We start from the raw sequence: 21,551 nt of genomic DNA, 5'->3' as shown, positions 1-21,551 counted from the left end.
CTCACCCTCTATTTTAGTTATCCACTTTTACTATTTCATTTAAATATTTTCTCTTTTTCAAGTCATCTATATTCCAAAATCATGGACCTAGATACATGACTTATTTATGGCGCTATTGCAGAGATATGAGTAGCATACTAGTCAAAGAGCTTTTTTATTTTCTTTGAATTTAAGGAATAAAACTATTTTTTGCTTCATTATCCAAATACATTTTACAGTACAAAACTATTACGCCCATTTTTCCCCTTCCCCAATTCAACAAAAAAAAAAAAAAAAAAAGAGGCTTGTCTCCCATCTGTCAAAGAGCAGTAAGTTTATAAGCTTTATGGATCATCTTTTAGTCGGCAATTGTCTGAATGGAATACTTTTACAGATCCCGTTTATGGCTTATTTTCTCAGCAATTGTCTGAATGGAATACTTTTATGGATCCCGCTTATGGTCTAGTGTCATTTTTCTCTTACGCAATCATTTCGTGTATTTCGTGGAAAATAAAAAAGGTTCCTATCACGCGCCCCTATTCATCTTCATATTCCCCGACATGTCATCTCCAAGAGCACTTAAAATCATAATCAAATTTTGACAGAGAAAAGCAAAGATCTCGTAGGATATTTTGACTCCTAGAGAACAATTTTCATTACAAGCCACTCAATATATCTGTAACCTCGAAGGATTTAAAGCTTAAAAAAAATCTTCTAGCTGAGGGGAGAGTCAGTATTTTCCCCAGAGTACAATGAAGGTTTCTCCTTCTCTACATGTTGAAATCGTGCCTGGTGATGGAGATTTGGACAAAAAAGCTCGAAACTTGACGATGTGGCGGTTCCTCACACTTGTGTAAGAGTTTTGAACATGTGATAATGATTTTGCCTTACCAACATTAGCGGTAAATGCTTTTCTATTTACAAGTAATTTGTTATAATTGAGTATAATTTATATTTGTGACAAAACACTTAAAAAGGATGAAAGGTATAGACGTTTCCTCAACTCACTTTCCAATTTGCGTTCTCTTTCTTATCTAGACTATTGTCTTTATTGAATTATTTATCATGAGTTATTGTTCGACGTCGATATATGTCTACACTTTGAAACTTCATAAAGTAGATTGGAAAAGTTCAATCATGCACATGTCCATATGCATGTCTTTTTCAGCTAGATGGTACCTCTCTTGAAGTGTCAATTTTTAGCTCCCTGTGTCTACCGGTCTCCGATTCGAGTTCTTCACTTCCTACCGGTCTGAGGTTGAGAATGGAATTTTCTGAAAACCAAGTTTAAGGCCTATAATCTCTGCAACCTTGTCTACCCAAATTTGATCATCATCCACCCGTCTCACCCACAAAGAGAATCTCATCATCCATAAAAAGAGTAGAAAAATGAAGCGTAGCGATTTTTTAGTAGGATCATCAAAGTCAAAAGTAAATATACAGAACTCAGCTAAACTCTCATGTCGAACACGCACTTTTCCGGAAACAAACTTCATAAATTCACAATACTCAATACTGTGGTAACACCAACAAAAAAAAAAAAAGCTGAATCGGTTTTGAGCTGATAGCACTTCATTGACGTGGGTGAAGTTTACTGAGGGTTGGGTGGGCGGCCATTGGCAGCAGCGACCCTGGAGCCCCATTCAAGCAGCTCTTTGCTGGTGTCGTCCTTGTGAACAATCACCTCAATGAAGCACAAGCAGTCCTTCTTAGCCCCTGTTGCTGTCTCAATTGCTTCAATCAGCTCCTCCTCACAGCGGACCTGAAAACAAAACAACGATATTAAGCAAAGTGTTTCCCCTGCTTTAGCATTCATTGATTGAAGTAGATGCGCCATGTTAAAAAACTCACTTTGGCTGTCCAGCACTTGCCCTCGCCATTGTGTATTGCATCAACCAACCCAGTGTAGTTCCAGTTCTTAATCACGTTGTAAGGCCCATCATGGATTTCAACTTCAATGGTGTATCCACCATTGTTTATCAGGAAGATGATGGTCCTCTGCCCACATCGAAGCATTGTTGATACATCTTGTGCGGTGACCTGTGAGGCAAAATCACCATGAAATGTAAAAAAAAAAAAACAAAAAAAACCACCAAAAATTTTCAAGAATCAATTAGGGTGACAGTTAAGGAAGTTTTGTTGAGCGCTCAAATTGGGCAGCCAAAATAGCTAAAACGGTCTTTTGGCTAGCCCTCGGCCAAAAATACCACAAAAAAAAACTCCATATCCGGCTACAACAATGCATACAAACACTAACAAAATATTCAATTTGATTCTCCCCAATAGTAAAAATAGATATAGAAATAACATTTAAAAAGAATAATAAAAGTGAATGGCTAAAATAATGAATGTAGATACTTTAAAAAAGTGGGCGTCTAAAAAAAATAGAATTTTTTAACTAAATTTTAGCTCAACATTTGATGAGCCGGTGTGAATGTTTATATACTGGAAAGTAAAATAATTTTGATTGAGAAATGAGAACAGAGAAAGCAATCCCCCATGTATGACATTTGAAACATAACCCACACTCCCCATTCAGGAATTTTGTAGAATTTCCATGACAACATAAATTCCAACAATTTTTTGCACGCGTGTTCCAAAAGGTTCTTGTCAACATTCTAAGCAGCGACCAGAGACAAATAGGAACAAGGCAATACCTGGAAGCTCCCATCACCAATGCATGCTATCACTCGCTTCTCTGGCACAGCCTGTGCATACCCAAGAGTTGCACCAACTGACCAACCGATTGATCCATATTGCATTTGGAACTCATACCTGAAACCCAATTTTCAAAACTTTTAGAAACTCCAATTCAGAAACAAACATCAAACAATATTTGAATTATGCTCTCCATCGCTTACCCGCAAGCAGGCGGCAATTTCAGCTTCTGACAGTTAAACCAAGAGTCCCCTGTTTCAGCAATCACAGCAGTCTCACTAGACAGCATTTGCTGTATGTGCTGGAACAGAACATTAACCCTCAAAGGTTCTTTTGGCGAAGCCTTGGGAGGATGCCCTTCGGGAACATAGATCCTGTGGTAGTTCTCATAAGCAGTGGTGTTCCTCTTGAGCCTCTTGGCAAGTGCTCTGAGGAAATCCTTCATCAAAACGCATCCAAATGCAGGCCCATTCGCAATCACCACGCGATCGGGCTGCACGATGATGGCCTTCTCCTTCTTGAGAAGGAGCGAGTACCCAACGGAGCTGTAGTCATTGAAGATCGGCCCGGCGAACAAATAGGCATCAGCGGACTCCACAATCTCGGAACAGAAGGCAGTGCTCACAGCACCCCAGTAGGTCCCGATGAAATGCGGATGATGCTCCGGCACAAATCCTTTCGCAGATGGCATCGCCGCAACGGCGTAACCGCAAGCATCGGCAAGCTCAACAAAGGCATCGGATGCCTTTGCAGCACGCAGTTTGGGCCCGCCCACCAGAACTGGTTTCACGGCCTTGTTCAAGAACTCCGCGGCTGCCTCCACTGCAGCCTCTAAACCCATCTGATTAGTCAATCTGTATCACAACCAAAAAAAAAAAAAAGCATCAATAAATCTCATAGGACCATAAAAATGATTGGATTATATAGGTCATCAGGAAGCGCAGAAATTACTTCGGAGCCAGTGAAAATGGAACGGGTTCACGGCTGAAAGTTGGATGAGGAATCCCAGGCAAGTTACAGCCTATGCTAATGTACACAGGCTTGCTTTCTTTCAAAGAAGTTGAAATCGCTGTATCAATCATCTCATGCGCATCTTCCAAGTTATTCACCACAGCCTATAGCATACCCCAAGCAATGAGTATATCAAATTTGCCAAAACAAAACAAACCCAGTACGCGAAAACCTTTAAAATACTCATTCATCTTTTTTTTCTTTTTCTTTTTTTTAAAAAAAAAAAAAAAAAAACCCATTACCTGATAGCAAGTTACCGTCTGAAAGCACCTGAGCTCTTGGCTAAAGTCAGGCAAACCAATGGTATGGTGAAGAATTCGGTTTGTCCCGTAGTCATTGGAGTTGGGACCACCGACTATGCAAATGAGCGGCAAGTTCTCGCTGTACGCCCCGGCGATCGCGTTGAGGACGCTGAGACCGCCGACGGTGAAGGTCACGACGCACGCGCCGACGCCGCGGGAGCGGGCGTAGCCGTCAGCGGCGTACCCGGCGTTGAGCTCGTTGCAGCAGCCAACGTTGTTAAGGCCTGGCTCAGCGATGAGATGGTCGAGGAGTGTCAGGTTGAAGTCGCCGGGGACGGTGAACACGTCCGTCACGCCGATCTGGACAAGCCGGCGCGCCAAGTGGCGGCCCAGGGTGGCCTCTGTGGAGTTCACGAAGGTGGAGGGGACCGAGCTCTGGATGGTCGATACGGCGCCGTTTGAGGGTAGACAGCCCACGTCGTTGCAAGCGGGCTTACACGTGTCGAGTGCTCCGATCATAGTGTCCATCGAGAATGGAATAGTTGTTGCTTTCTACGACAAAAATCCTAGAAAGAGAGCTGAGGCTTTTTTGGGTGATTATAATTTGTTTTTCGTTTGTTGGAGGAATATGGCGAGTGACAAGGCGTCGAAATGAATTTATAAGGGTGAGTGACTCATTACTGGGGACTGCGTTGGTGGATTTCTAGGGGCGGTTTTGGGAAAGAGGGAAAGTGTACGATGTTGAGAATCCTCGAGTGGTGCTTGGGAACATCCCCAACTCCACTCTTTTTTTTTTTTTTCCTCTTTTTTTTTAAAAAACAATTATCATCTGAACATTATTTTAAATATAATTTAATTTTTTTTTTCTTGATATCTATAATTTTGAAAAAAAAAAAAAATTAAAAGACTACAAAAAAAAAAAATTAAAAATATCGAACACCCAAACATACTCCTAATTTTTATTTTTTTTTTTATTTTTTTTTTTAATTAATAAGAATCCTCTAGTTTCGAATGGAAAGGACAAGGAAATAGGAGGCATGAAGAAATGTGTGTTGTGCAAGGAATACAATTGCATCACGATTCGCGCGAGTCGCGCCTTGAATCAATTTCGTCTTTTGCTTCTTTCTCCGTTCTTTTTTTTGTTTTTTTTTTGTTTAGAAAGAATGATTGAATGGTATTTCACTTCCCCCGATTTGTTGTTGAGTGAGAAGTTATGGCGAAGATACGCATTTGACCGATTCTTTGAATTTTTTTTTTTAGATTAATACTGAAGTTTAAATATATGAAAATAATTCATTTATGTAAATTTAAATTGAGATCAAACTATATATACTCACCCATATATATTCAAATATAAAATCTATCACACTTAATAGAAATATTAGCATTCATAATATTGGTTAATTGGGAGCGATTCAATTCTAATTCACTCTGTTCTTATTTATTTCAATACAAAGTCTAAATTGTGTCACTTAATTTACTTATATGTAATAAGAGGGTCCAAATTTTTTTTTTAATAACACACAATATAATTAATAGTTGGTGAGATAAAAATGTGATTTGTGATATTACTCCTTTTTTTCAACCATAATTAATGGCCAACCATGGAGAGACCGATGGTAAGCCGATAATATCAATAGGATCCTATAACAATGGAAGCAACTCACCTCTTATTAATTGAATCCCATTGTTATAGGGTCGTATTGATCTTTTTAATAGAAGATAAGTAATAGTTGATTTGTTTTTAACAAAAATAATTAGTATAATTAATGCCTATATACCATAATAATTTGTTGAGAATGTGCAGTAAAAGCTTAATAATATTATACTCATTTTGTTATTATTCTCATAACAGCTCATTGTACCCCACTCCAAAATCTCTAAGCAATGAGGAACATGGGAAATTATGAAAAATATCTTTCTTACTAATAATTTAAATTGAAGATAAACAATGTGAGAAATTGAGAATGCTTCCAAAATATTATTGAAATAGATGTCTTCTATGATAGGAGAAAACATCTGATCCCAAAAAAGGAGAAGTGGTAAGAGAATTCTCTTCAAGAATGAGAGATTGGCAGCCATAAAAGGCTGCATATTTCACTGTCAAAAGAGCAGCTTCTGCTTCTCCAACATTAATATGCAGAGGAAGGATGCCCATTTGTGACAGCCGAGATCCTGTGACCATTTGAATCACTAATGACATGAACTAAACGTACGTGACTACGTGTGCCTCACGGCAATGTCAAAGTTAGCTTCGAGAAAGCCATGGGGAGGGGGAGGTCCGAACCTCATTGCCTAAAGACTAAATTTAAGTGTTCTAGAAACCATCAATCCAGAGATCATATTGGATGGTTAGTCGTGTGTTTTAATATCCAAAAAAAAAAAAAAAATCCAAATTAACGGTAGGAGATCAAATATTACACGTCTTGCCAAAAAGTCTCGTCTTATTAAATGGGATTGAAATTTTTTTATTGTTGTTCTTAGAACATATAATTTTTACAAATATATTTTTTGTATTTTTTATAATACATGTAAGAATTATATGTTTTATTAAAAATTACTTTCTCTAATGATATGAGAATATATATTCTAAAAATAAATATCAGTTTAATATTGAATTAGAATAATCTATTAATTAATTTTTAAAACAAAAACCTTTAAACCCTTTTGACGTCGACGTTTGCGCGTGGCTTTAAATCACTTGGTAGTTGGAACTTCCATAAAGGAGGGGACGAGGACGACCCGTCTTGACCGACTAAAACTGTGAGCAAAGTCTTTTACTGGGGAATCCACTGAAGGCTGAAGCCAGAGCGACAAAAGAAAACAATTCGCTGGTTTTAGAAACCACAAGAGTCCATGGTAATAAGAAATTACAGAATATAAAATTATTTATTTTTATCTAAAACTAAAAGTCAATATATTGATACTATAACTAATTATTAGTAGTACCTGGCTTCAACAATCGTAATCTATCTAAGACACACGTCAAAATTATATAATTTTCTATCAGCGTATTACACAAGTACAGTGGCGGACCTACATGGGCCAGGGGGGGCCTTGTTTGTCCCCCCCCCCCAACCCCCAGAATTTTTTTCAAAAAAATAAAAAAGAATTCTAACAAAAATAAAATAAAATAAAATTTTACTATTAATTTTGTTTATTTTTTTAGTTTTGCCCCTCCAAATTTTTTTTCTTTCAATTTGACCCTCCTATATTTAAAAGGCTAGGTTCGCCACTATATAAGTATGAGATTATTGAATACTGTATATTAATATATACAACATACTAAAAAGCGATTAAAAAATAAAGTGCGGTGAGCATGGTTTTCGTCGGAAGGAGGTGGTTTTCTCGCCTCCCCCTCCCGGTGGCGATTTCTCTCTGACTCCCCGTGAGTCAGGGTGTTTTTGTTCCCTCTGAGTTGGTTCAGTAAGGTTAGTTTTTCTCCTAACCTATAGGATTGTGGAGCTTTTGTTCCTCCCGATTAGATCCGGTGGAGGCTAGTCTTCCCCTAGCCTTTTTGGGCTTTGGTGGTTTTTTATGTGTCTTTCTTTGTTTGTTTCTTTTGTTTGGCAGTTGACTGACACGTGCCCCCCAATCGCGTTCTCCGTCGCCGTCGGCCCCTAACGCTGCAAGATCCGGCCTTGTCGGTCACCGATGACCGGCGCGTGGGTGGGCTCTCCGTTGTTTAGTGCGCGTGTGGGCCACGCGCCGCTTTTTTCTGGCCGATCTTGGTGGCTTCCGATCGTCCGGTGTCGATCCTCCGTTTGGGTGGTGTCGGTGTCCCGCCGTCCGGCCTCTCGGCCCCTTTCCTCCACTACCAGCAGCTTGTTTTGGGTGGTTTTCTGCTTCAGTGTCGTATGTTTTTTTTTTTCTCTTTTTTGGGTCACAATCTGCTTTTGTTTGGGTTCAAATTTTATGTGAATATTTGTTGGCTAATTGCTAGATCTGGTCTCTTTTCTTTATAAAGTGAGCGTTAATGCAAGAAAGACTCAATTGTCATTCTTGTAAAATTTGTATTTCTGCTTTGGCAGCTGTTTATTAAGCCATATCCTTCTAGTTTAGAGAATGGGAGGCTTGTCCCTTATTTTCAAGATGTAAGCTTTGTGTTTTTCACCATATCAATAATAGATTACTGTTTCCGTTAAAAATAATAATAAAAAAAAAAAAATACTAAAAAGCGAATAGGAAAGAACTATCACCTTATATGAAAAGGATTTGGCTTAAGTCCAATTTTAATGTGAGCTAAATCGTTGAGATTAGGGCATGTGTTTTGAAAATCAGTTGATCCTATGTCAAATTCTGAATTGAGAGAATATGTACAAAAATGAGGAGGGTCAAACACAAAGTGTTTCGTAGGGATTCATCATGAAGTCACTCTAATGTTTAAGTTAATAAAAATTAGAAAAGCTAATGAACTAAAGGAAATTGTAGAAAAATAATGTTTGTCTAAAATGGTGCATACATCGTAAGTGAGCTATTTCCTTCTCTTTATGGAGTGTTTTTCCACGCTTTGTTCATTAGGAAGGCATAGAATAACTTATTTGATTCTGTAACCTCCACTCAGTTAAGTAAATGTCCCTTAGCTCTCAAAAATAAAGGGAGCATTAAGAATCCAAGTGACAATAATTAAAAAATTGTGGACACGACATCTCTATATTGCTTGTGCACTCGTCCATTTGGGTCTAACTAGGTTCAACCGATCTATAAGGCTACTAGAAATGAGCATGCTTGGACTAACCAAGTGGATTTGAGGATGCCCATTTATAGGGAGTTTATTTTCAATAAATTTGTTAGATCGGGCCTTTGACTATTTCATTTGAAAACTAATTGGCAATTTGGCATCCAGTGAAAGAAGCCAAAGCCCAGGGGCGGAACTACTCTTTGGCTTGGGGGGGCGGGCCTGGCCTTCCCCAAGCCAAAGAGTTTCCCCCAAAATAAAAAAAATCTGAAAAAAAAAAAATTAAATTTTACCACTTATTTTTTTTATTTTCTTAGTTTTGGCCCCCTCAAAGTTTTTTTTTCTTAATTTGGCCCCCCCAATGTTTGAAACCTGGCTCCGCCCCTGCCAAAGCCGTTTATGTCATTTAAAATCGTACCTCACAAGGCATGTGTTAAGAGCTTTCAACAATTCATCTCTCAACATAACGCTTTCACACTTTGCACCCCAACAATTCATCACTCAACATAACGCTTCCGTGACTTAAACCCACCTAGGCCTTAATACCATTTGTTGGTATGTAGATACTTAATAAGTAGCCTTACTCTTTTTAAAAAAAAAATTCAATTGCGTAATTATGAAATTTGTGTGTTTTATCAAATTGAGAATTAGATTCTTAAATAGGAGAGACTTTTTATTGAATTTGTTCTAGATTGAATTTGTTCTAGATTTCAAATGTAGATTAGCAAAATCACATGGGTACTAGCTAGATGGTCGTGAGTCTTGTGAGTGGTAGTGGTGGGGCATGTGCATGAAAGCAGAAGGCGGGCGCCCATTTAACCAAATTTTTCCAGTCATTAGAATTTATAGGAGCCCATGATTTGGTAATACACGGAGAGATTTTTGGTGTCCGTGTGCCTGCCATGTTCTCTTTTGGTCCAAGATAATTCGGTGCCTTATGGTAGGTGACCTAGTGGTATAGCCATAGCCCATAGATATTGACATGTTTCCCTAATTGTCCTTTTAAGGGCTCAAATCAATTTCTCATCACTCGTTTCCGGTTTTAAAATGTGATTTTTAAAATTATAATTAATTTTTTTATAAAAGTTACGTTAGTTTTGACTTTTGAGAGATATTCTACTTAATTAAGATAAGATATTAAGTATGGTGTGTTTAGTTTGAATAAAATATAGAACAATATTTTATTTTTTTAAAAAAATAAATTATATTTTATTTAATTTTTTTAAATTTTTTTAAATTTTATCTCACAAAGTTAAATTTTGTAATTTGCACAATAAATCAAAATAATATTCTGATTAAAAAAACATAACACCCAAATGAACCATAGATTGCCTAATTAGCTAAGCTAGACGGCTAGTGCCTACTGCCTAGTGGGCATACAAGGTTCATAAAAAGCGATAATTAAAAATTATCATTTACATATTTTTTTACCCATTTTTGATAACAATTAAGTTTCAAATTTATTATTAAATTTTTAAGATTTATATTAGGTAACAAAAATTTAATGGTAAATTTAAAAATGAGATGTGTAGAAGATGTATTTATATTATTTTAAAATAAAAAACAATTTGGTAAAATAAAAAAAAATTAATGAATTATTTAATAAAAAAAATTTAAATAAATCATTAAGAATGCTCTAAGACATCAAAAGATGAGATGGATCAATTTTATATTTTTCACTACTAATCAACATCAAAACATTCTCACTTTTTTCACTTTTTTATATCACATCAATAATTTTTTATTACTATTCAAATATTTTTAATTCACTACAATATTTTTACTTTTTATATCACATTATCACTTTTTATTAATTTTAAAAATTAACAATTATTATTCTGTTTCGTTTTGTAATGTCACTTTTTAAACAAGCCCATTATTTGATCTGAATGTGAGCTCAGTGAACGTACTATACGAGGCACCGCCAAAAAGAAAAAATAATGGAAAAGAGGCTGTAACCGCGTCAATTCGTATAGAGACTGTCAGACTGACATCACGTGATGATCGAGAGAGCATCCCGGAAACACCGTTTACACACATCCCTACTTCTACTGTGTCCTGATAGCTGACAGGTGCTAACAACAGGATCCGAGGGCAACTTTATTTGTTTCGTTGGAGTACGTGGCACGAATATGGTTCGTGTTTTACTGCCTTTTCACATTGTTTGTCTTTTCTTCTTTTGTTGAAGGTGGACAGTAAAGGTAAAATTGCTGATGCGAATTTTGTCGCATTCGTATAATGTATGTTATTATTTTTAAGTATTTTTATTCAAATAATTATTGTGATTATTAATTTATTATTCTGTTATTTGTATATGCGTAATGACTATTTGATATTATTATTTAAATATATATATATATATATATATATATATATATATATATATATATATATGTAAGCTTAAATAATACAGTAATTATTATATGTAATTTTAAATAAATTAAGATTTCACTTATTATACAATTTATGAATATGAGTTATAAAAGGTTATTATTTCATAGAGTAATCGAGATTTTGGTTACTAAAAAAAATAATAAATAAATGTAGTGAGGTATGACTTTAAAATGATAGTAAAAAAAACTTAATATAACCTAAAGATCCTAAATTTTTCGAATCCAAAACAACGTTTTAGTGAATTTAATTAAATTTGTATTTTATATATATATATATTAAAGTGAAAGTAGGTATGGTTATTAATCGCATTTACATACCTTAAAACTATATCCGCATATGCGGATAATGGATAGGTACGAATACTGGATGGGAGCAAATATTATCCGCCTGCATTTTCACCCCTAGTTAAAAGTACTCTCAATGGCTTAAGTATTTTTATATGCAAAATAGCTAGCAAAAACCTACTTTATCTTCTTTTTATTTTTTTGAATACAAAACCTACTTTATCTATTTTAACTAATAAGTTTCAAAAGGTACCATACATGATTATCAATTATTTCACTATATAATTTAAATACTTTTTTTTATTCTTTCTTTATTTTAATTATTAAATATTTTTTGAACGATAAGTTTTTTTTTTTTTTTTTTTTTAACATGGTAATTTTTTTTTTGGATAATTACTCACTATAAAGTCAACAAAATTTGTGTTCTCGCACGAGGTGGTTCATATGAGTGACCTTAAAATGAAAAATATAAATTTTGCTATATAGACATACTCTGAAAATACAATTTCTCATATTCGAAAATATATTATAAGAGATATGATACATTGCCACCCTAAGATACAACTTTTAATCACTTTTGTCTACGTGGCAACTTTTTTTTTTTTTTTTTTTTTTTTCTTTTTAGAAAAAAAAAAAAAAAAAAACCCTTACTACCTCAAGACACAACTCTTGACCGCCTTGCTCATGTAGCAAAGTGGTCCTCTAACAAGTTTTAGGGTTTTTTTTTTTTTTAAAAAAAATATATATATATATATCCTCAAATCTAATTTATTAAATTACCATATGCCCAAAAGGTAGGGCTGAGCAAAACCCGCAGAAACCCGCCCCGCCCTGCAGAAACCGCCCCAACCCTCCCCGCAGAGCCCAAAACCCGCACCCATGGGGCGGGTTTTGGGGCTATTTTTGGCCCCCCCGCGCGGTGCGAGGCGGGTTGCGGGGGGGGACCCTTGAATTTTCTCGGGTCCCCGCCCCGCCCCGCATGTCTTGAAAAAAAAAAAAAAAAAAAAAAAGAAGAAAAAAGAAAAGGGGAAAAGAAAGACGAAGTTGACTCTTCAACTTCGTCTTTCTTTTCCCCTTTTCTTTCTTTCTTCTCACTTCTCACTTCTCACTTCTCTTTCACTTCAGTGTCTTCAACTCTTCACCTTCGGTCTTTAGTGAACGGCGCCCAGCTACAGAGCTGCCCACGCCACGACGCCCACGTGGCCACGCCCAGCTGCCCACGCCGCACCCCACCGCCCACATCCGGCCGGATTTCTCTTTCTCTCACCCCGACTCAATCCCGACCACCTGCGACAGATCCGGCCGAAATCTCTCTTTCTCTCACCTCGACAGAGAGATCCGGCCGGTGTGCTCATTTTTCCGGTCAGATCTCGTTTTAGCTGGGGATTTTGTTGTGAATCTTCTGAAGAAAATGCTGTGCTTCATCCCCGTGGGGATCCCCGCCCCGTTCATCCCCACCCCGAGCCCAACCGTCCCGCACGGTTGCTGGAAATTTTTCGCGGGGCGCGGGTTCCCTTTGGGGAACCCGCACGCCTGCGGGGCGGGGGCAAAAAAAGCCAATCCCCGCCCCCCCCGCCCCATGTTCACCCCTACCAAAAGGTATATGACTCTAATTTATTAAATTAACATATGCCAAAAATGTATGACTCACATGCATTTTTAATTCTCACCAAAAAAAAAAAACACCTGTTAAAAAAAAATATATATCTCACAAAAAAAAAAAGTGAGAATCCAACACAATTTTTTTTTTTTTTTTAAAAAAAAAAAATCGTAAAAAATGAAAGTTTCACTCTTTTTTTACTCAAAATAAAAGAAGACTCCTTAAATAAATTAATAGATAGTCAAAGTGGTCCATTTTTATCAGTGTGGTAGGTCACCTGCGTCCACGGTTCTGCCACATGCATGGTAAAGATTCTATTTTCACATTTATTCACGTAGGCTCCGTACCGTTTCGACGTCATCCGGGTGACCTGTGAAGTTCGAGGATGTAAAATTCAAATTTGGAACGGGACTCAACAAGAATATGTGGCATGCGCTAATGAAATGTATTCGCCACTACAATCCAATAAATGCGACGTTAGGCTTTAAAAGAAAAATCAAATTATCACATTAACTTTTACCCAATTTCCAACCTGTACCTCGAGTTCCAAGACTATGCTTGGAATACCCTATGGCGATTTCGGATTTTATCCGTCCACAATATTTGACTTGGAATTTATCTCTTATAATATTTTTTTACAAGTAACAGTTTCATAGATTCTTAAAGTTTCTATTCGTGCCATGTTTGATTCTTTTATTTGGATTTTATCGGCTTCAAGGGTTTTCTCTGTTAAGACGGCTTATCATTTATATTCTTCCTCTCGATCCCCTCCAGTTACGCCTGTTGTTCCTATCAATTGGAAAGGTCTGTGGAAGCTGAAGCTAAATCATAGACTCAAACTTTTCTTCTGAAAAATGGTCTGGAACATTGTCCCCACAAAGAATCGTATTGCTCAATCTATTGTCTCCTCTCAGAGGGATTCTTCATGCTCTCTATGTTTTGCTTCAACAGATTTACAACTTCATCTTTTTTTCTCATGTTCTATTGCGAAGGTCATTTGGAGGAACTCTTTCTGGCCATTAGACATTACTGCCCTCTGTATTTCTGAAATTTCTTATTGGCTAAATATTATTCTTCATTCGGAGATAATAGGTATTCCTCCTGAAGATTTTCATCTATTCCAAATTTTTGCAATGGTAGCTCATGATCGTATCTGGCACTCTCGAAACAAAGCTTATCATGATGGTTGGATTCTGAATTCTGAATGTTTTATCTATCTCAGTTGATGTTAATTGTTCATCTCGGACACACTACCGGGCCTGGTCAAACAAAATTTCTCTTGTTCACTAGATCTGGACTAAGTCTGCTCCTCTTTGCTTCAAAATTAATTATAATACAGCAATCCGAAGGAATTTCTCAGCGCAAGCAGCTGTTTGTCGAGATTCTACAGGTGCTATTATTCAAGTTTTGACGAGAATTAGTCCCCCTTGCACCCCTTTGTATGGAGAAGCAAGCGCAGCTCTTCTTGTAGCTACACTGTGCTCATCTATGGGATTGTCCCATGTAGCTTTTGAATGTGATTCCTTGACAGTCAACCTTACCATCAATAATCCTACGATTACTCAAAACTGGCGTATTTCGTCAATCATATCGGATTTTAATTTAATAATTTCCCCCACTACTAGCTGGTCTGTTAGTAATATCAACCAAAGTGCAAACCTACGCTCACTATGTGGCTGATTAGCCCGCAACTAGATTTACCTCTACCTGCATTCCCACCTCTAGTTCATCCATTCCTCTCTGTTTTGAAATGAATTTTTCTTTCTCTTTTAAAGTTTTTTGACTTCTTCTTGTATGCTTGACTACTGTTGTACTTATAAAATAAAATAAAATAAAAACTTTTAAATGTGATAGGCATAATAATTTATATTTTAATGATTACAGTAATAAGTATTTCGTAAATTGCCGCTTCAATTTTTAAGAAACTTCAAAATTTGTAGTACCCTTATCAGCAATCGACTGAACAAGAGGAGTTAAACTTTTAATATCTTCATCTTTAATTCTCTCGATCAACTGAGTGCGAACATTAAAAAGAAGGTAAAAATTTCCACTGATGAAGTAAAAAATGATTAAATTTTAGAGTACCATCCGGTAACAAACTTCTTCTGCAGGGCCAAGGATTTTCCACCCCTCTATGCAAATATCTTCAAACTGATCTCCTCTCTACTTGAGTGACGACTAGAGGTGGCAAATGGTGCTAATCGAAATCCACCTCTTTGTTATAAGCTAAGGATAGAGATCAGAGCAATTTTATTGCCCAATCTGGCTAACAAATGTGAGGATTTAGAATTTTTATAAGACTCCCCTGTCCGAATTCCAAATTGATAGGGGATTCGAAAGTCCAAATGGCTTGTATTTTTGTTGTACCCGGGTTAATGTCGCTATCACCTCTCTGCTATGTACATGAAATCAGAAACCGAATAGTCCCAAGTTTGTTATGATTGGCTCCCTCACTTGACGACTGGCTTCTGTCGTGTCTCCTTAAACTGTATGTCCCCGTTAAGAACAGAGCTGATAAACCTCTCTACTTCTTCTGTCGTCGTTTCACCAACAAAAGCTGCAAACTTCCTCTTCCGAGGTTTGTAGGCCACCAAGAGTATATCTGCTGATTTAAATCCTGCATTATCAAATGCATTTAGGAATGCTGACTGCTTGGTGGCATCCATGAGAGTGTAGGAAACGGAATCCCTCGAGCCAAAGGCTGACTTCTGTCGCCTTGATAGTGATTTCTGAGAAACCTGAAAGCACAAATATTATCGAAAAAGAAAATTACAATCTTATTAAACAGAGAACTTCCCATTTCTCGCAAACCTTAGAGGACTAATGGGTCTCTCATTGTCCTCTCCAGTCAAGATCATATTTGTGTAGAGAATTTTTTTTCTCATTCTGAGCAGATAACAACTGTAGTAGGATTTCAACCACCCCACCATAGATAGTCAAGAAAAATATCCCTACGCAAGAAAATTATACTCACCATAGATAGGATTGATTCCAGCTTCTCCCTTCCTCTGGAAGATCTGAAAGCACCAATAATGCAAACGGGAGTTGATTCTCCACATAGAGCATCAAAATTAGATCCTGTCAGCAGGGGAATCTGTTTCTCCGCCGTATTAGTTTGTGCCTTCCTGGCTCCTGCCTTCTTGTTCTTTTTCTCAAAACCATCAAGTAACATACTAAGATCATCAACTGCAGATTTCAGATCTTTCACAGAGATCCCTGTTTTTAGGACATGCTTCTCCCCATTTGATAGCCAACCAACTATAGCCGGAAGTGCTTCAACTCCCAATTTTCTCACAGTTGGATCAGTAACATCATGAACCTACACAAACGTAACTTTTTTTTTTTAGTATTTAAACAGCCTAAGCGTCTTTTTCATTGTAAGACAAAGAATCTGAACCTACACAAACATAACTTCTTCTTTTTTAAGTATTTAAACAGCCTAAGCATCTTTTTCATTGTAAGACAAAGAATCTGATTCACTTTGCTACGGAAGATAACCTGCCTAGCCTAATTGATGGTTTCAATACAAAAGCATTCAATCTAAGTATACACAAGTAAATAAAGAGTAATCATTCTTTTAAGCATATAATCTCATTCTTTCCAATAGATTCTGACACTAAACGCCTATCAAATTCATTAATGGGTACAGGCTTAGACCAATACAAAGACATACAAAAAAGGAAGAAATAAATAAACGAGCTAAAAGGCAGCCATAACATACCTCTGCATCATAGAAAATGAAGCGTTTGTGATACAACCCACTGAGAACTCGCCATATGATGGGTGTATCCTTTTTGGTAGAAAGAAGCATGACCCTAGGTAATTTTTCTGTGGTCGAAGAGGGAAATTCAAAATGATTCAGGTTAACTCGTTTTGAAAACCTTGGCAAGTGTTCTTGGCAAAATGATTTCAAATTCTTCACAGCCAAATCATCATTGTACTCTACTAGAGAACCCTTCTCACTCGGTATATATGAATACACAAACACCCTGGGTCCTCGGCGGGGATATATGCTAAGGTCCTTGCAGAAAGACAGTTCTGTTTCACAATTTATGCTTCCAACCTGTCAGAGGGAACACAAAATTGAACATATGTAATGATCAAAGGGAATTCAAAGGACAGAGCACACATCATAGAAAACAAATAAAAACAGATAAGTACCTTTAATGCTCCCTGCAGTGAGCTGGAAACTTCCTCTATGATTGATTCAATATGTTGGTTCCCCTTCAATGTGGGTGTGTAAGACAACAAAAGCCAAGTAATTCCCTGGTCAGCTATTTCTTTTTCTAAGACCTGTGAATTTATGGTTCTGATGCTCTTCGGGGGGCTCCTAGGGGAAGATTGAGACCTAGTCGAACCACTAAAACCACCAAACCGACTCCCACCTTTGGTATTACCACCACCAAAAAAGTTGGAAAAAATATCATCCATACCAAAACCAAATGAGTCTGGACCACGAGAGCCACCAAAGGAAAATGAGAATGACTTGGAACCTCCCTGCCCACCCATACTCTGCCATTCATCTGGTCTGAAAGTAAACTGATCATGTCCCGGTCCACCACCACTCGTGAAGTAGGTATATCTACCATTGTCCCCAGGATGGCCAGCATCAAATCCAGGACTTCCCTTCTCATCCCCATACATATCATAATTTTTTCTCTTTTCTTCATCAGATAAAATATCGTAAGCTGATGAAAAAACAAGAAGATAAAAGTCAACATTTTCCAAAAGAAAGGATGGCCAACAAGAAATACCGAAAAAAAAAAAAAAACAGAATCTCGATCAAATAAATAAATGGCCAGTGTTTAATACTAGATATAAAGATCAGGAACCATATCTAATTGAAATTGTAGTCACTTATTGGTCATCAATTTGAACAGAAAAAACAAAAGAATCATCTCCAAATCCACATGTTCTATATGCTACAAGCAATAAAAGTGGACATGTAAATAGACTTGAAATTTTATTTAAAAAAGAAGCACCTCAACGGAAAAGAAATAAGAAATTACCATACCATTATTAATTTCAGCAAACTTCTCTTGAGCACCCTTATTTTTGTTCTTGTCTGGGTGATATTGAAGAGAGAGCCTACAAGAAATAATAGGAATTGCCATGAGTGAGAAACTTGGAATATATGTGTATATGCACGCATGTCTCAGTGAAGGTTGCCTGCATGTTTATGATATAATGTTGTAATATATATACATAAATACAAACTAATGCATTATCCCAAACCAGATGCATTCCTAGTCAAAAACCTTTTCAAAGGATGCAATTCTAAGTGGATTTTTGAAACCAAACTATGAATCTCAGGGATTTAAAGCTAACCCGTGTTCTTCACAAAACTCAGCGACCCAGTTTTAAGTGGGATGATTCGTAGCTTCTCACTAAACAAAAAGGAAAAACATGACAGTGCTTAACCTGTTCTCATAAATAATACTTATCAAACTAATAGTTTTCAGCAAAATACTCTTTGAGATCTTCAAATTACCCCTGTTTGCAGAAGTACTCACCATAATACTCACACTAAACTTTCATTGCCCCACATCATCATTCGCCATAAGGACCATTATTGCCAAAGTTAACGCTAGGGCTGACATGATCTATTCCAGGCTAAGTCCAACTCAATAAATATCCTTTTGGAGCATAATCTGTCTATAGACTTGAGGAGCCTACACATGGCGCCAAATTAGTACTGCCCGACCACCCCTTATTGACATTAGGGGTGGCACCGTGGCAATTCGTGTTCACGTGTCGAGGCATAAATATAAGATTATATAAGTCAACGAGTCAGGTCATACCCCTCAACCCTAACTAACTAATTTCGTGTTGATTTTGTGTCAGGTTCGCGGGTTGTGTCAAAAATGTAAGTCCTTATATCGGGTGTCAAGGTATGAATATAAGACTATATAGATCAACCATAACTCGATGGGTCAGATCCCTCAACCCAAACTCATTAATTTTGTGTTTGGTTCGTCTCAGTATTGCAGGTCGTGTTAAAAGTTGTCAACCCTAACTAAAATATAGGGTTGTGCACCGACTCAATGTAATTGGAGAGGCCTCTTCCGGCTTCCCCCCTTAGCCGGAATTGGAATAGTTGGAAAAGTCAGAGTCAGTGCTAGGTCGAAAGTGGGTGGGCGGGTTTTTGCCCACCCCTACTGACATACCCCACAGCCGCTTTCTTTCCGTCAAGTAAAATCATTTTTAGTATGCGTTGAAGCTACTCGTAATTACAGCAAGAAGAGATAGACATTGTCAATCAAAGAGCAGTAATGAAAAGGAAATCAATTTAGAGGCTACGGAATAACAAAATCTTCATAACAAGTTATGGGAGTTTAAAGAAAAACATACTTGTGGAAAGCTTTCTGAATTTCACGCTGACCTGCATTTCGCTCCACCCCAAGAACCTAACAAGAATCAAAATCCCAATTAGCTAACCTTACTAATAAAGAATGAAAATAAAACCAGAAGTAGCGGGGGTACTTCGAAGGACAAAAAAACAATCAGAAATGGATTACAGGTTCAACTGGGCTTTTCTTTTTGTGAGGATTATTTTTATTTCTGCTACGTCTAAATTAGCTAACACACGCAAGATCTAATGCTGTGAGTTACATTTTTCCCTACCGAGAACTTCTAATCATTTTATGACTCACCTAATCGCAATTGATAACATGTAAATTCCAATTATCAATTTAATCAACTTAAAAGTAGATGATAACAATTAAATTATGATAAACTTTCCTGTTGATAAGCATTCTAGGGAGGAAAAAAAAAAAAAAAAAACTTTCCTGTTTTCTAAATTAACAATGCAAAAAAGCAAGTTTAATTAACATGATTTTAACAAACTATAAACAAAATTAGGGGAAAAATTACCAGAGAACATCAAGAATCAAGAATAGGGACCGATATTCTTACCTTGTAGGGGTCGATGGTTTTCGCTTCCAAGACTAAAACGAACAGCGAAACCGAGAGAATGATCCACGAGGTCAGACGGGTATTCATATTCGGATCCGAATTGGGATACGGTACCACGATTTTTCGGTTGTGTGTGTGTGTGAGCAGTAGGAAACTCGGAGAATCGGTACTTAGTTTTTATCGGAAAGCTACACAGAGAGAGGGAGTTTGAAATTAAAGGTTAAATATATATATAGGTTCGCAGAACGGAGAGAAATTCCAGATGCTTCGGGGTTTTAAGCGGTTTGGTGCACGTGGCAGTCAGATATGTTCCCACGCGAGCTGGCCAATGAGATTTTAGAGTTTATTGTTCCTGTAGGGACCGCACAGCCACGCGCTCTTTGCGGGGGAAGGAGAGATGGAGGTGGGATCCCCTATTTAAGGCTTTAAATTGTGGCCCAATACCTAACCAATCGTGTCCAGTCCCAAAGGCTAAACATATTTTGGGCCAAACCATTGGGCTCTCCTTTTTCTTTTTTTTTTTCATTTTGCTTAGGCACCGAGTCCCAAAAAGAAATTGATTTATGTAAATTCGATGGTGGTAGCTATACATATTTTATTTGTATTTACATATTCTTAACTTAAAACCTTGTACTGATTTCACCATAGATAAATTTTTACGATGAGATCGAAGTTTCATTTTTTAAAAAAAAAATAAAAAAATAAAGAATAACGAAAAAGAACTAGTTTTGATTGAGATCACCTAAGTTGATTCAAAATGAACTATTTAAATTTAATTATTTAAGTAATAAAATAATATAATTTTAATAAAAGCTAATAGATTGTCAAACTACCCTTTAAAATAGTAGCTAACCACCTATCACCTTCAAGAGAGTGGTCAAACACCCAACGATGTGATTAGGGTGGGCCGACCACCCATAAAAAGATGACCAATCTTCCTCAAAGGCAGGAGTAAAGCCAGTAAGAGACGAGGCGAGAGGGGTTAAGTTCTCACTTAGGCCAGCCTAAAACTTTCTTTAACTCTATAGAATCTTAATTACTTGTGTTGCCCACCCTCACTGTCTTATTCATATCCATCGTTATTAACATTACAAACAATATAACAACCTTTGATCTACCCGAATACACATTTTTACAAAAGCAAACCAAAAACTTCGATAATAACATGCATATTATCAACACCAAACTCCCCAAATAACAATCAAAACAACAAGAACAGAAACAATAAAATATGCTTATGATCGAAGTGATGGAACTTGTGGTACTTGAGGACAAGGATTCTAAACTAGAGATGACTCAGTTAATATAAAATATATATATATATATATATATATATATATATATATATATATATATATATATATTGGACAATTTTACAATTCCACTTAAACGAACCGACTCTTCTCTAATTTAATTCGAGATGATCCAAATGCGAGTGATTGGAGCTCAAGACCTTACATTGAATTCTCAAAGTGAGTATGACTTGCACCTTGTTAAATAAGTTTCTAGTTGGCAGTACAAGCTTCTAAAAAATTGTTCGTAAGTTTCCTATAAAACAGTGAAGGTCGGTAAGGATACTTGATGGAGGTGCCAACTGATCCTATTCCGATGCTTAAGTCAGTTTTCAGGAATAGAGTGTATGAATGTCTTAATCATAATAATTTCAGCTAGAGTACATCTGGATGTTTGTGGGTATTTACAATAAGGGTGAGGATTGGTTCTTCTCAAAATAGAAGGGAGTTGATCATCCGAATGTAGGTCTCCCATTACCCGAATCGTGGGATCTCCAC

The 21,551-nt window shown here is 36.9% G+C and overlaps 2 protein-coding genes across 2 annotated transcripts; both read right to left on the bottom strand.

Annotated features, from left to right (window-relative positions):
• Positions 1-1,361: 1,361 nt before the first annotated feature.
• On the bottom strand, positions 1,362-4,610 carry LOC133872956 (pyruvate decarboxylase 2). Its single transcript, XM_062310644.1, has 6 exons — positions 3,891-4,610; positions 3,589-3,752; positions 2,841-3,491; positions 2,637-2,754; positions 1,831-2,019; positions 1,362-1,741 (listed from the first exon to the last, which is right to left on the bottom strand). Exons 1-6 carry the CDS (start codon positions 4,416-4,418, stop codon positions 1,571-1,573), a joined length of 1,821 nt encoding a protein of 606 aa, XP_062166628.1. The 5' UTR covers positions 4,419-4,610; the 3' UTR covers positions 1,362-1,570.
• A 10,209-nt stretch (positions 4,611-14,819) lies between these two features.
• Positions 14,820-20,024, bottom strand: LOC133872201 (dnaJ protein ERDJ3A). Its single transcript, XM_062309646.1, has 7 exons — positions 19,762-20,024; positions 19,198-19,253; positions 17,861-17,934; positions 17,008-17,534; positions 16,568-16,909; positions 15,821-16,165; positions 14,820-15,584 (listed from the first exon to the last, which is right to left on the bottom strand). Exons 1-7 carry the CDS (start codon positions 19,846-19,848, stop codon positions 15,297-15,299), a joined length of 1,719 nt encoding a protein of 572 aa, XP_062165630.1. The 5' UTR covers positions 19,849-20,024; the 3' UTR covers positions 14,820-15,296.
• Positions 20,025-21,551: the final 1,527 nt, after the last annotated feature.

The sequence above is a fragment of the Alnus glutinosa genome, chromosome 7, assembly GCF_958979055.1.
Source record: "Alnus glutinosa chromosome 7, dhAlnGlut1.1, whole genome shotgun sequence".
Taxonomy (NCBI): Eukaryota; Viridiplantae; Streptophyta; class Magnoliopsida; order Fagales; family Betulaceae; genus Alnus; species Alnus glutinosa.
This window is presented reverse-complemented; position numbering and strand designations above follow the sequence as displayed.